At 38.3% G+C, this 15389-nt stretch overlaps 1 protein-coding gene across 1 annotated transcript in view; it reads right to left on the reverse strand.

The window, feature by feature from the left end:
* Nucleotides 1-15389, reverse strand: part of NEB (nebulin) — a 221607-nt gene that overhangs the window by 179831 nt on the left and 26387 nt on the right. The window contains exons 9-25 of the mRNA XM_062186689.1: nt 14600-14704; nt 13270-13377; nt 11244-11360; nt 9648-9752; nt 9450-9557; nt 9248-9352; nt 8749-8847; nt 8085-8189; nt 7026-7133; nt 6820-6933; nt 5422-5523; nt 5220-5327; nt 5030-5134; nt 3603-3701; nt 1608-1712; nt 947-1054; nt 741-854 (exon numbers count right to left, since the gene is read on the reverse strand). Of these exons, the coding sequence (XP_062042673.1) occupies nt 741-854; nt 947-1054; nt 1608-1712; nt 3603-3701; nt 5030-5134; nt 5220-5327; nt 5422-5523; nt 6820-6933; nt 7026-7133; nt 8085-8189; nt 8749-8847; nt 9248-9352; nt 9450-9557; nt 9648-9752; nt 11244-11360; nt 13270-13377; nt 14600-14704 (1815 nt within the window). The remainder of the gene's footprint in view (nt 1-740; nt 855-946; nt 1055-1607; nt 1713-3602; nt 3702-5029; nt 5135-5219; nt 5328-5421; nt 5524-6819; nt 6934-7025; nt 7134-8084; nt 8190-8748; nt 8848-9247; nt 9353-9449; nt 9558-9647; nt 9753-11243; nt 11361-13269; nt 13378-14599; nt 14705-15389) is intronic.

Consider the following 15389-nt stretch of genomic DNA (forward strand, 5'->3'; position numbering starts at 1 on the left):
TTGATTTCAAAATGTTCTGCACTAAAATGAACTTAACTCCACTTTTCCAAGGACTTTTTGAAGTAGTCCCATATTTGTACGCTATGTTGAACATTATTACCACTTTTAAGAGATTCTCTAAACATTTTTAAACACAACATATGCTATAATATGCAAAAATAGATGTTGATCTTTCCACAGTGAGAACTGTAACTGGAAGATGATAGATGGCCCGAAGGGAATCCATGAATTCCCTGAAGTTCAGGCAAAAAGCATGTTCACTTTTTAAGATAGATGGTCAGAGGGGCTCATGATCAATGGAATATTTTTCTTGGACTGAGATCAAAATTAAGAAAGTCAATACAGAGCAACAATAAATACACTTTTTTTTTTAATCTGTGACTTGTGATTTTCTTCTAAAATATACAGTTTTAAAATTATTTTAAGTCATTTTTCAATTAGAAGAAAATATGAAAACATCTGGTACAATCTTCCAAGAGGTTTTGAGAACTACAATCAATATTCTATTAAATATTAACTGATATATTTTTCAAGTAAAATGACTGTTAAGTACAAATCAGTTCTTTGTCTCCCCAAGTGTGAGAGGTACAAGAATCTGGGGACTCATTCTGCTTCTAAAGTTCTCCCTAGCAGTCTGCTGTACACATGAGAGAAATGAAAATATGAAATATGAAATTCTGTTGCAGATGGCTACTCTTGGCAATCTCCTGATAACAAGACAGCTTCACCAAGACACTCACGTCACTCTGGTTTTTGGCCGTCTTCAAGGAGTGCAGCATCTTGGGGTCATCATTAATGCTGAGGGCTCCGATCATTTTCCCTTTGCTCTTTTCATAGTCCTTCTTATACAACACCTGCAGGGACAGCACAGTGTAAGACTGCCAGGCACCCCTCACCAGGACACACCCCTGAGGCTGCCCTGCCCAGACCCAGAGGCCACACTCACATCACTGATGTTCCTGCTGTTGGCTTTGGCTGCCAGCAGGGGGATGGCGTCCACTTTAATGTCAAACTTCTTAGCTTTGCTCTTCTCCCAGTCGTGCTTATAGATATTCTGCAGAGGAAAATTTTAACCAAAGAGTCATGGAAACATCAAACACAGATTAATTCAGTATAAACTTTAAAATGGATTAAAAATTTTTAAGTATAGACTTAATTCATCCATAAATATCATAATTACCAAATGCTAGTATAACTACTATTATCATCCAGCTTCTTTCTCCTTACCACTAAGTATAAAATATTCTTTTCGAAGTTCTGTGACACTTGTCAAGCCTACGCTATCCTGATGTATAAAGGATAAGATAAAGCGACAACCACTTCAAGGTGAAACATGACCTTTCCATGGAGAGGTTTTGTAAAACTCTAGACCTTAGCAGAGGGGTAATAGACAGAATGCTTCCCATGGCCTAGACACAGGGAAAAGGAAATCTAGTAGCTAAATAAGAGTAAGAAGAGCATTTGGGTCTTAGAGGCTCTAACTTTCACTCTGGTCACAATCTCAGTAGATGTTCATTTGCACAATTCCCAAGTCAATCTTTTCAAATGCTCTAACATCTGCTCTGTATATGCCCACCAAACAAAGGTTTCTTGCCTTTGGTACTTACATCACTCAGGTTATAGGCATTCACTCTATGTTGGATAAACTCTGGAGCATCTGCCGGGACATGGCACTTGAACTTCTCATCTTTGTGCTTTGCTTTGTAATTCAGCTGAAAAACAAAATAGAGAACATTTAAAAAGTCAGGGCAGGAACTTCCTTGAGCTTATGTAGGGAGAGTTTATATAGCTAAGTGATTGGTACCCTTCTCAGAAAAATTCCTCAAGGAGATATTCAAGTCTCCCATAGGATCTGAACTCTTGCTCCCTCTTCTAGGGACTGTAGTATAATCCATATAATTGTCATTTTGTGAATGCTGGTTTGGTAAATGAGGGCATTTCAAAAAGTTCATGGAAAAATGGAATTAAAGATAATGCTCATTGTCCATGAAATTTTGAAATTCACAGATCTGATTCACACTGCTGTGTCTGGAGGGCAAGAAAACCCAAAAAACTTTATATGAATTCTATGATCAGAGCACTAAAAAAAAAATAATTACAAATGTTAGTACAGCTGAAAAGTTATATAAAATTTTATTAAACATAAGACTTGGAATTTTTAAAAAGGTAACGTCAAATGAAAGGAAGGGAGTGAAAGAATGAACAAGGCTATTGAATTTTCGACCTCCAGGCAAAATGCATAAGATTGAGAAGAACTGTGCAATAAGCACTTCCGAGACAGAGCCTACATGTAGCCTAGCCAGTCCAAAAAGAATGTTGGTGACTGGGTATCACCTATGGCACTGTTTTGGCAGCTTGCTAATGCAGCTGAGTCAGTATTGTTGGTATTTAGCTGTTTTTTTTAAACATTTATTAATTATTTTATTTGAAAGGCAGAGTGACAGAAAAATCTTCCATCTGCTGGTTCACTCCCCAAATGACTGCAACAGCTGTGGCTGGACCAGGCCAAAGAGAGAAACCAGGAACTCCATCCAAATCTCCCACATGGCTGGTAAGAACCCAAGTATTTAAGTCATCAAATGCTGCCTTCCAAATGCATTAGCAGGAAGCTAGATAGAAATTAGAGTCAGAACTTCATCCCAGGCACTCTGATATGGAATGCAGATGTTCCAAGTGATAGGCTAACAATCTGCTGTGCCACAACTCTCTCCCCTGTTTACCTATTCTTTGTTGGTACACACAATATGAACATGCTAAGAAAAGTTGCCTATGAATTGATATCACTTCTAGGTTACAGGGCCACCATTCTCTTCTTTATCAATTTCTTATCAGCTAATTTGTGCTACCAAAACACATTTTATAGGGGCACCAACTATGTCTTTCATTTTGCTATCATGAGAAGGGTATGCTACTCTTCAGGACTTACTTGTGTTAGCTATTCAAAACGTCTATCGATCACAGCATCAGTACCACCTAGCCACTTATTAGAAAATCAGAATGTTGGGTTCCCCCAGATCTACTGAATCAGAATCTGCATTTTAGCAGAGTCACCAGACAATTGCATGAATGGGAATGCTTGAGAAGCACAGCTGCTCTTCCCCTGATCTCCCTGTGGTTGGATCATTCCTGCTCTAGGCTGTCCATGATCATCCATCTCTCTCTGATGTCATCATGTTTTAATTCTGTGGCATCATGCTATATTAGTGTCCTTCTTATTGCCTGATGTATTTCTTTTTACTTTGCTTTATCTTTTTGCAAGATCTTTGTTAGCAAACTTAAGGGTAGGAAATGCTTGACTTGTTACCTAATGATTTTGGTGTCACTGTTAAATTGGCATGAATTTTTAGTGTGTATGTGACAGATTTTAATGAGTAAGGTATTATCATTAATGATTGTGAGTTGTTACTTTTATTGTTTTCTATCCCTACTTTCCTCAGCTCACAATTCAATCTAGCATCTTTATTGCACTTTATTAAACATATCTAGAAAAATGACATCATTGACATGAGATGAGTCCATGAAGAGTAAGAATGCATATGCTCATATTTTAAACAAGCCAAGTACTCTGGGTCACCCACACTTGCACAAATCAGGTCACTTACATCACTAAGTTGTTTTGTGTTGAGCTGGGCTTGCAATAGTACAGGAGTATCCGTGACCGCTGTGAATTTGGTCTTATCTGGATGAACTTTGTAGGTGTGCTGGAAAAGAAGATGTTCTTTAGTGAAGTTTCATAATGTATCTTTATATTCTTGTTCAAATAAACCATAACATATAAAAAGGTTTCAGCATAAAATAGTTTATTTTGTTCTTGAAAGCTTGGTTGGTATGTTTTTACTTCCTGTTTCTCTTTCCTGCCCTCCTCCCTCCTCTTCCTCTGTCTTCTGAGGTTATCTCTGGTCTCCTGTAGCAACTAAGCATCCAGATTCTTCTTCTCCTACTCAGGTCCTGTGCTTGGTATTCAATCTAAACTGTGCTTAGGCTTATGAGCCCTACAGAATCTATCCCTTCCTTTATGTCCTAATATTTCCCCTCTTATGAATATTCCCTTCCCCTATATGGTTCATTCATTTCATCCTTTCAATTCCTTAAACATCAAAGCTTATTCTTTTCTGAGACTCTTCTTCCTGATGCTCTTGCCATCATCTTGGCATGGCTGGACCCTCCTATTTCAGGCCTTCCTTGATCATTCATTCTAAGGTGCCATCTAATCACTCTCTTGCATGTCACTTTTTGTTTATTCTGTATTATCATCCTATAATACTTTTCTTTTTTAAAATCTTTTTAATTTATTTGACAGGTAGAGTTATAGACAGTGAGAGAGAGAGACAGAGAGAAAGGTCTTCCTTCCATTGGTTCACTCCCCAAATGGCCACTACAGCCAGCGCTGTGCTGATCTGAAGCCAGGAGCTTCCTTCTGGTCTCCCATGTGGGTTCAGGGACCTAAGCACTTGGGCCATCCTCCACTGCCCTCCCGGGCCACAGCAGAGAACTGGACTGGAAGAGGAGCAACCAGGAATAGAACCCGGCGCCTATATGGGATGCTGGCACCACAGGTGGAGGATTAACCAAGTGAACCACGGCACCAGCCCCCCTATAGTACTTTTCTTATCATTGCCTCATATATTCTCTGTTTATGTGCTCCCCTTCTTTGCTCTAATGGAGACTCCAGAAGAGACTGTTTACCTCCTCCCTCCACTTTTTCAGCACCAAGGACAGTGCTTGGCACATGCTACCTTCCATATCAATTTGTTGAATGATGATCACCCATCTTTCACAAACCTGTGTTGTCTTCCTTTTGCCCTGAATTCAGGTATATATAAATCAATAAAGATTTATAAAACTTGAAATTATATAATAATGAATAGGCTTCTTCATAGTAATGTCAGTGTCCCCAAAATGCAAAGTCTTAAAATTTAATATCTCCTGCTAACCACTAGACATTAGCTTTTAAATTACTGTGAAATTTACCACTAGATGTCACAAGAATCTCAAACCCAATTTCAAGAATGCAAGGCAGCTGACTTACATCTTTACATTGGTCTAGCTTCTTGATTGCTTCATATTCTTGTGTTATTGTCTGAGGGAAATAGCACTTCCCTTTATCTTCTTCATATTCTGCTTTGTAACTTTTCTATAATGTGGAAGAACAAAGATCATGAAGTTAGTGGTCCCAAGCAATGTCACTGAAAGGCATGAATAATTATCTTCAAACTTACGTCACTGTTTTGAGCTGCAACTTTCATGCAGTGTGTATGATATGGGTCCTCAAAGCTGCCTACATAATGTCCCAAAATATTCTTTACATATAAGTCTTTATATTTAGCCTGAAAAAGAAAATACACATAATTCAAGTTAGCAGTTATGTGTCACACAGAAGGAAGGCTCTCCAATCCCCAAGATAACCCTAGCCTTTCGAACCTCACTGAAGTTCTTCAGCTGAGTGTCCAGTTGGTATTTAGGGGTCTCACAATAGTTCATGCTCTTTGCCTTTGTCTTCTCATAGTTTTCTTTGTACAATCTCTGCCAAAGGAAAGAGAAAATGAAACAAAGAAAATGAGAGAAAAATAAATCTCATGGGATAAAAGCATTTTGTCTATATGAGAAGTTCCTCAAAAAGTTCATAGAAAATGCATAATGTAAAAGCCTATGCATGAATTTCAAAAATTTTTACACTGAAATAAATATTTTTTAATTCAATTTTCCATGAATTTTTTGGCAGTGCCACCATATGTTAACCAAAGGGGCACAATTCATATTTTCCCTATACCTATTTTCTACCCTGCAGAAAAACAGCAGGGATGTGGTTGAGGCTCCTGTCTTATATAATCTTGGCTGCTGACAGTCATAAATATGTTTATGTTATTTGTGCTCATATTTCTCAGAGCAAATTAGAACACACCAGTGTTGTTGTTTAAGAAGTTCCTGTCTTAAAATAATTCTTTCACTTGAATGTATTTGAAGGAAAATGAATTTCTTCAGTACTTGGTGGAAAATCAGGTATAAGGTGGACCTTAGATATCTAGGCACCACTCTAGAGAAGTGGTTATTTCAGTACGAGGTAAAGACATATTTTACAATACCTTTGTACGCTGGCTTTTACCATCAAAGCATACACATTTTCTTAATATATGAAAGATGCTTTTTCTGTTTTATTATACATATATCTAATACCCTCTTTAATTTTGTGAATAGAAAAAAATACACTCAAACACAGGTATACTTCTAACTGATACAGAGCTGATACAGTGATGGGCAATATTTCCTTTCATAAAGGAATTAAAAAAGCAAGTTTGGTAAAGAGTTTTATTGTATCTTTAGTAAGTACTTTATAGTTTTTAAAATGAGTTCAGTATTTTATAAGATTTTTAAACAAAATTCTTTGCTTTTGATCTTAGACTTTATCTAATTTTACCTACTTTATTTCTGTTTAATCTGATTTTTCTCACTTCTTGCTTTTTATTTGCAAACCATCTTAATCAGTTCAGGCATGAATGAATGAATAAATATATTGTATATTGTACATATTATAATATTGAACCCATTTCTAGGGAAAGCAGTAAAGAAAGTCATATTGCAAGTTTGTTTCTCTTCCTAATGAAACAAGGAACATTAAGGAGATGAAGTAACTTCACTGTTGTCCCTGGTAAGAACGAGAGAGCTCATCTTCCTGTACTACCTTTGGTACTACCTGGGCTTTCACAATGGATTTGCCACCTGAACTCTCGGAGTTCAGTCAGGTTTACAGCCATCCAAGATTATATTACACAGCATGCATGGCCACATCTGAAGATAAGGATGGTTCACTAAGACACTCACGTCACTCTGGTTTTTGGCCGTCTTCAAGGAGTGCAGCATCTTGGGGTCATCGTTAATGCTGAGGGCTCCGATCATTTTCCCTTTGCTCTTTTCATAGTCCTTCTTGTACATCACCTGCAGGGACAGCACAGTGTAAGACTGCCAGGCACCCCTCACCAGGACACACCCCTGAGGCTGCCCTGCCCAGACCCAGAGGCCACACTCACATCACTGACGTTCCTGCTGTTGGCTTTGGCTGCCAGCAGGGGGATGGCGTCCACTTTAATGTCAAACTTCTTAGCTTTGCTCTTCTCCCAGTCGTGCTTATAGGCATTCTGGACAGGAAAATTCAATAAAGAAATTGGCAAAGGCGATACACATGTCATCACATTTCAAGACTGAAGAGTAACCAACTACCTTGCCTTGATACAAAATAAATGCATCTTTTCCATTGTCTTGGAAATTATGTGCACTTTAGGTACTTCTCAAATTGGAACTTGTAGTTTTCCAAGATCAGACTTCTCTATTCTCTTTTAGAATTTTTCATCAAATTAACTAACTTCCTAATATCTGATTCCTAACAGAATATTTTTGGAGTTGTAAAAATATTCTGCGGTTAAAAGTAGCTCATTTTTTATGATAGAAAGGCATCATTTTATTTGATCTCTAAGTCCTCTGCAAAGGTTATCTTATGCATCATTACAATACTCAGTGATGCTAGATCAACTGATTAGTCATTTCTAAAGCTTATGAAGAAATTGAGACACCTATTCTCCAGGGTAATTTGACTTTTCTATAAAATTATGTTCAGAAAATGAAAGATAGCAACAAGTGAGTGCTTGGTCTTCTGCCCTTTAAATATGCTATAGATTCATTAGTTCACTTTCTCCTTTGTGTAGAAATAACTATTTGTGAGAAATTGGGATACTACAGGTCTGGAGGATAAATAAAACTAAACTTTAACAAAAGGTCCTGAAAGAAAATTAATTATTGTATGGCATAAATGAATGTATGACTAAAAAACCTAACATTAAGATTTTCAGTTAATCCTATACGACTGGTGGCATTTTGAGTGTTGGTTAACAAGTGTTTAGTTTGTGAAACTATTTAGAAGATGGCTACACACATTTTATAAGGTGAATTCAGAGACATAGGAACTTGATACAAAGGTTAACTGTTCTTCCCATCTTTAACATTGAAATATTCATTGAAATGCAATGACACTATTTCAAGATAAAAGCCAAGTTTGCCAGTGTATGACATGGCCCATTGCAGAAGGCACTTACATCACTCAGATTATAGGCGTTGACTCTGTGCTGGATAAAGGCAGGAGTATCTGGTGGTATATGGCACTTGAACTTTTCACTTTCATGTTTTGCTTTATAATTTAGCTGAGAGAGAGAAACACACACAACAATTAATATAGCAGATGAAGTGCTCCAGAATATACACACTCTTGTGTGGTACATTTTCCAGAAATTTATTTGGGAGAGAGAAATTCCATGTACTACACACTTGCTCTGGGCCAGGGTATATTCTGTGCACATAGCTCCTGTCACTTAATCTTCAAAATAGTTACTAATTAAAAAAGAGAAATGTGAGGCAAACGTAGATAAGCTAATTTGGCTACCAGGTCAAGATTAATTTGAATTCAATGGCTGGAATTTGAACCCAGTTTTGTCTGATACTAGAATTGATGTTCTTCCCAGGACTTTCAGCCACATTTGCTTCCTTCACAGAATCATTTTATTGTTAAGTGTTGTCTACCCAAGAAGATTCAAGGCCACCAAATGGGAAAATACTTTAGATAATTACAAATATATACAAGTCAAACTTGTTAAAGGCTACATGATCTTATTCATAAGTGAGACAAGTCATTGGATGCTGTTTGTAGAGTTATGAAACGTTGTCACTCATAACTGGATTTCCCAAATATTTAGAGAGACTTACATCACTCAGTTGTTTGGAATTGACTTGGGCTTGCAGCATAACAGGAGAGTCCGTAACTTGAGTGAATTTTGTCTTATCTGGGTGGACTTTGTAGGTGTGCTGTGGGGGAGCAAAAAAATTTTTTTTGGTTGTCAATTCCAAGCAAGAGTAAAATCCCATCTCCTTACAAAGAAAAGAAACTCATGGTTAATGAAGCATTCACTGTTTTTTTTTTTTTCCTGACTGCAATTTCTCTGACTGATGTTCTTACATCTGCCTGCGAAACATTCCTGTATCTCCAGAATCCCAATAACTCTTCTTAGGAAAGATGAGCTAGAATTGGCTCTTGAAACATGGGGATGCCAACAGAAACAAACAGCTTATCTACTGCAAAATAGATTCTGTTTCTTGCTATTTCCTAGCATACATTTATTTCTGAAAGAGTCAGAATGTCAAAGCCATCCTGACCACAGGGTGCTCCAGCAGGCAGTTACATTCAAAGTTCATCTTACAGACTCACATCTTTACACTGATCCAGTTTCTTGATTGCTTCGTATTCCTGAGTTATGGTCTGGGGGAAGAAGCCTTTGCCTCTGTCCTCTTCATACTCCGCCTTGTAGTTTTTCTTTGAGGAGAAGGAATCAGACATAAGGACACAATCATTGGATTCATGTTCCCAAAATGTGTTATTGGGAAAGTCCAGCAATTGTCTTAGAACTTACATCACTGTTTTGAGCTGTGACTTTCATGCAGTGTGAATGATAGGGATCCTCAAAGCTGCCTACATAATGTCCCAAAATGTTCTTTAAGTAGGAATCTTTATATTTAGTCTGAAAGACAAAACATTTTCCACTTATTAACTGGTACAATGATGGGTATTTTTTTCTTTCTTTAAAAGCAGTGATGGTAGAATTGCTTACATCACTACTGAAGTTCTGAAGAACTGTATCAAGTTTAAATTTGGGGGTTTCACAGTAATTTATGCTCTTCGCTTTTGTCTTTTCATAGTTTTCCTTGTATAGTTTCTGCCAAAGGAAAAAAAAATCAGTTAAAGTAGATTCCTGTCACTCCCACACTGATTATAACACTCGTATTTTCCGACACTAAACAAAAGAAGAAGAAAAGATATCACCTGTCAACTGTCTGAAAAACCCACAATCAACGTTAGGGCACCATGAGTCATAAGCCTTTTCTGTTAGCAGTTATTGTAAAGCCTAAGTTTTTGACATTCTCAAAAAATTAAAAAACCAATATGCCACCCTTGAGCAAGCCCATTGTTGTGAATTTCTGTATTGTGGCCTCTTCTCTCTCTCAGCGATGGTTTTACAACAAACATGGAGCTTCGGCAACAGCAGGTTGCTTTATTAATAAACCTTCATGAAAAAGTTATCATAACATGAGGGATACATCACATTTCTTCTTCCCTGTACCAAGGGAAGAATCTTTTATGATACAAACAATTAGCATTTAAAAATACAGTGTATGTGAGAACTTGAACTGTAAGTTACCACAAACGTCTCTGTGAGGGTTTATCTTTAGAACAGCCACAGTTGTTTGTTGGTTTTAATCATGGAGGTTTTCAAAACATCAGTGATGCTATTTATTTTTAATATATCTATATTCCTGTTTTCATTAACAAAGTGCACTTGAACCTGAGCTTTGGTAGTTTTGGTAAGGATATCCTTCATTTAGAAGGCAGATGGCAGATCTATCTATTTGGATAGATCCATTTACACCCTCTCACTTGCCACATCACCCCACCCACTCCTTAATCCATGCATTCATTTCCTACAAGACTGCCTGAATTCAAGGGACAAAGAGAAGACAGCTAACCCACACAGAGAGCTACCTACCATCTCTGAGTACTGGGAAGGGTTAACACAAGCCTAAACATAAGGAACAAACTCAAATGATCACATTTCTCGTTATGTGATCTGTCTCATTCTCATAGTCTCACACGTATGTATGTGTAGGTGTGTATATATACATATATACACACACATGGTCTTGGACTATTAGTTTTTCCTTTTTGATCGACATGTAATAATTGTATATATTTATGGGGTAAAATGTGTTGTTTTAAGTCACATATACATTGTATAGTGATGAACTCAAAATAATTAGTACATCTGGGCTGTAAGTCTTTTCATGCCAGGCCAATCTCCTTTTTCTAATCTACTTTAAATTTCATAGCTTGGTCAGGCTTGTAACAATCCCACAAGTATCTTTCAGAGTCTGTCTTTGTCAAGATCACATGGAGGCCCAGGTACCCCAGTCTCCCAAGTAAATGAGGAATCCCTTGTTCAGCAACGAAATCCACAAGCCTGCAGAAATTGAGGCAGATGATGCTCACAGGCACTCATGCCTTCCTGTGTTTAAGTAATTCCACCAAACAGCTCTCCAGAGCTTCCGTGTATTTGCAAAGTTATATGCACATTTAGTCATTGCAAAAGGAAAAAAAATTCATGTTTTGTAGCTGAGACTCAGAAAACACTTTTTGACAGGAAGCTACTTACATCACTTAGGGCATCTCCTGCTGCCTTCAGCTGCCTGAGCAGTGGATTCTCTGAAGCAGGAAGTACATTATAGTCTGCTTTTCCTTTATTCTTTTCATAGTCTTCTTTGTATTTCACCTTTTGGAGAGAAATAAAAGAAGAAAGTAACTCTACGAGTTATTTTTGCCCTTGTCTCAATTGTGGCTATTATGACATAGTTCTACAAACCAATTTTCTCTTTAGGATAGTGGCAGCGTGACATTTTATAAACAAAATATTCATAGTAACTCATAACAGCAGCAGAGAAACTGCATGCATTTCTAGGATCCTTTTACTTCCCATTCATTTATGCACTCAAAAATATTCATAGGGCCTTGGTTATGTGCCTGGCTCTCAGACAGAAACAAGAAAGAACACATGATCCTTGGCCTCAGGGAGAGAGTGTCACATAAATCATGGGAGAGAGAAGGATACATGAACAGTGACAGCAGCTCGCATCCCAGGTGCCCGCTGCTCTGAACCTTCACTCCACTCTTAACCTGCGGCTGCCTGTCTGTCAACACATTTCTGAAATAAGCCAAAAGCATCACAGCTCTACCCTTGGGAGTCTCACCTGCGACACTGTGCAGCACACACAGCTTTAACGCACGAGCAGGAGGAAGGGGGGGAGGAGGCAAAGGAGCTGGGGTGGGATGAAGAGAGGCACACTTACCTTCTCCTTCCACAGTTCCCACTTTGCCCTTTAATGTCAGCTGTGGCAGAAGCGGTACGTTGTGGGGAGGTAGAGTCCAAAACCCATTAGGAGTGTACCATGGGACAGGAACAAGAAACTAATCCTGAATCTGACCAGGAGCCCCAGTGTAGGCCACTTATTCAGGATGTACAACCACAGACGTTCAAGGAACTCCTAAGTAATTTACCAACATTAAAGGACCTCAGAAAACAGTCAGTTTGGTCTCCCACGGCAGGAGACACACAACTGAAACACACATGCACCAAGCCCAAAGCCTTCACAGAGCAGCACGTGGGCTACTTTGCGGGAAGGGAAGACTTGGGTTTCCTTTCTGCCTAAGAAAAGTAGAAATTCCTTCAAAAAATGGAAACAACCAGAGACTTTTCAAACCCTACTCTCTTCCTACCTGCCTCTGAGATGCCCAGCCTGCCCCCCAGGTGTAGGGAGGAGCTGTTGGGGCTTGTGGCAAAGCCAGCCTCTCCTCTTACGCGTGGGATCCCTTCCCCTTCTCCCACTCAAGGACAGCACCCCAGCCTCCCTGTCAAGCATCACTCAATTTTCCCTCTCTACTGGATTTTTTTCCTCATCGGTATAGACACATGGTAGCTTTGTCTCCTATCTTTAAAAATCCCTCTTCAGCCAATCCATCAGCAAATCAGGTAGACTCTTCTTTCAAAATACTGCTGTGCTACCTCTACTGCTCCAAGACATTGCTGAATTGCACCTGGGATGTAATCACCTTGTTTTTCTGGCAGAGCCAAGGCCAGTATTAGAAGCCAGTGTGTTTGGTTTCGAAGTTTATGCTTTCTCTAGTCCCCATCCCCCTTTAGAATGTCAAGAAGTCCGAGTATTTACTGAAGATACTCTATATATCCAAAGATTATGTGTCTCACTTCTGATCATGTCTTGCACTGCTCAGTGAGAAAATAATACAAATAATGACAGCTTTGAGTGTGGGAGAGCCATAAGCATTACGTTAGGCTGCCAATTGTCTTTCTGCTGGGGGAAGTCCTACTAGCTAAGATTATAGCCTTTTTTACTTCTGGATACAAAAATGCATTTAACTCTATGAAATGTTGAAGATGATAATCGGGTGTTTAATGTTCATACATGACAAAGCTTCTTAAAAAACTGAGTGGCCATAATTCCAAAGCCCTTTGTCATTGTTCATATTGTTGTTTTTATCTTATCTTTCTTCAAATGCCTGAGATCCAGTGGTCCCTACCTTGGTGGGTCTGTACAAACAAGTGCCAGAATTTTAAGAGATTTATCTCGATGGCGTCAGTGTAGACAAACGGGAAAATGTCCTCATACCTTGCTAGCTGCCACCCCAGCTTGCTTATTCACTTTATACTCTGGTGTTTCAGTCTGCATGAAGTAAATCTGGTCTTTCATGCTCTCAAAATCTTCCTGGTATTTTCTCTGTAAGACATTAAACAGGTTAGAGAAGTGTGATAGAAACAAACTGTGCACAGGCTTACAAGGGAGGACACTGGGCATTTGGAGAAAATACCAGAAGCCACCATCTCCCCTGATGTAGGCAGGTCAGCTTATATTACAGAATATAATATATATAACTATGTATTAGAATCTAATATATTTTCACATTTATAATCTATTATATAATTAAGTATAATCATATAATACACAAATAATTATATAATTATATATCAATTATATAATAATTAATATAATTATATTATGTATAATTATATTTTAATTATATATTCAGTTTAATATTATTATATATTATATAATATATTCTGTAATATAATATATAATAATATATAAATATATATAAACTTTGGTGGTTGGGGCCGGTGCTGTAGAATAACAGGCAAAGCTGCCACCTGTAGTCCTGGCACCCCATATAGGTGCCGGTTCGAGTCCTGGCTGCTCCACTTCTGATCCAGCTCTGCTATCATCTGGAAAAGCAGCAGAAGATGGCCCAAGTACTTGGGCCCCTTCACCCACGTGGGAGACCCAGAAGCAGCTCCAGGCTTCTGGCTTCAGATCGGCCCAGCTCTGGCCATTGCGGCCATCTGGGGAGTGAACCAGTGGATAGAAGACCTCTCTGTCTCTCTCTGCCTCTGCTTCTGTAATTCTGCCTTTCAAATAAATAAATAAATCCTTTAAAAAAAAAAGGTTGGTGGTGCCTGCACAAACATGATTAATCACAGGGATTTGGAACAATTAGAATGGACTGACAGAATAATTAAAATGGTCTTTCTTGGTTACCAAGAAGAGCTCTTATAGGTGAGGAACAGAGAACTTAGGAGAAAAGAAGTAATTATACTATGTCTTCTAGTGAGGAGAAACTCAATCAATCACTTCCACAAATGTGCATTTTAGTTCCCCAGCAAACAGTAGATTAAAAAGAGCTCCTTTAATTTTGCAGCCCATACGAGGGTCTACTTGCAATGTTATTCCCATACAAATTGAGGTCAAAATGATGGAAATCTGTCAAAATAATATTTCTCGAAAGGAAGAGAGTTTGTGGGATTCCTAATAGGAACTCTAGCCCAGGTGCCACCCATGAGAGGAGGAGTCCCACGTGTTCAGTTCCACTGCAGATGTCGGCAGCAGCAAGAAGTCACAAGAAAAGGGGCTCCATCCCCAACCTCCGCTGTCTGCTCCTACTCACAGTGCTGATGTTATCAGCGTTCATTCTGGCAGTTGCAATTTCAAAGCAAGGTGTCTCACTCCATTTGCCTTTGATTTTATTTTCATAGTCTTCTTTGTATTTTTGCTAGGGAAAAAAAAATAAGAAGATGATAAGCAAAACCAGGTATTAACAAATAAGACAGAAAAATAAGAAATGGTGATGAACTTTTCAAAATATCCTGACTTGGTTGTTCTTGGGTCCTTAATAGATGTCTTCAATAAATATTCCAGGGTAGGGTGGATTTAACCAACAAGAAATGTTGGCGAGTGGGTATAAATAGAAAATGGGAAAGAAAGTCCTACTTTTCCCCTTACTGAGTTTAGGGACTTAATTCATTTAGAAATTTAGGTATTTGTTTATTTAATATTTATTTGAGAAGTAGTTGTGAGGGGCAAAGACAGGTGGTTTTACAGAAGTTCCCTCATGTTTGAGTAAAACTCAGAAGTCATCCTGTATTTATATTTTGGTTACAAGAAAACTTATCAACCTGAGATTTCCATATCAAATGAACTCCATTTCTAAGCCTTTCCAAAAGCCCTAGTTATGCAGAAAACAACCATCACCATAAAATCCACTTGGTGGGCCAATGAATAAGACTTTTTCATTCATATTTTTACAAATGTAAGAACTCTTGTTTATGGCGTCAGTAATGGCGTCATAAACAAGAGTGTCAAATTGTTAAATCAACAACAGGAGTCACTGTGTACTTATGTCTCATATGGGATCTGTCCTTAATGTGTTGTCCAATGTGAAGTGATGCTATAACTAG

The sequence above is a fragment of the Lepus europaeus genome, chromosome 1, assembly GCF_033115175.1.
Source record: "Lepus europaeus isolate LE1 chromosome 1, mLepTim1.pri, whole genome shotgun sequence".
Lineage (NCBI taxonomy): Eukaryota > Metazoa > Chordata > Mammalia > Lagomorpha > Leporidae > Lepus > Lepus europaeus.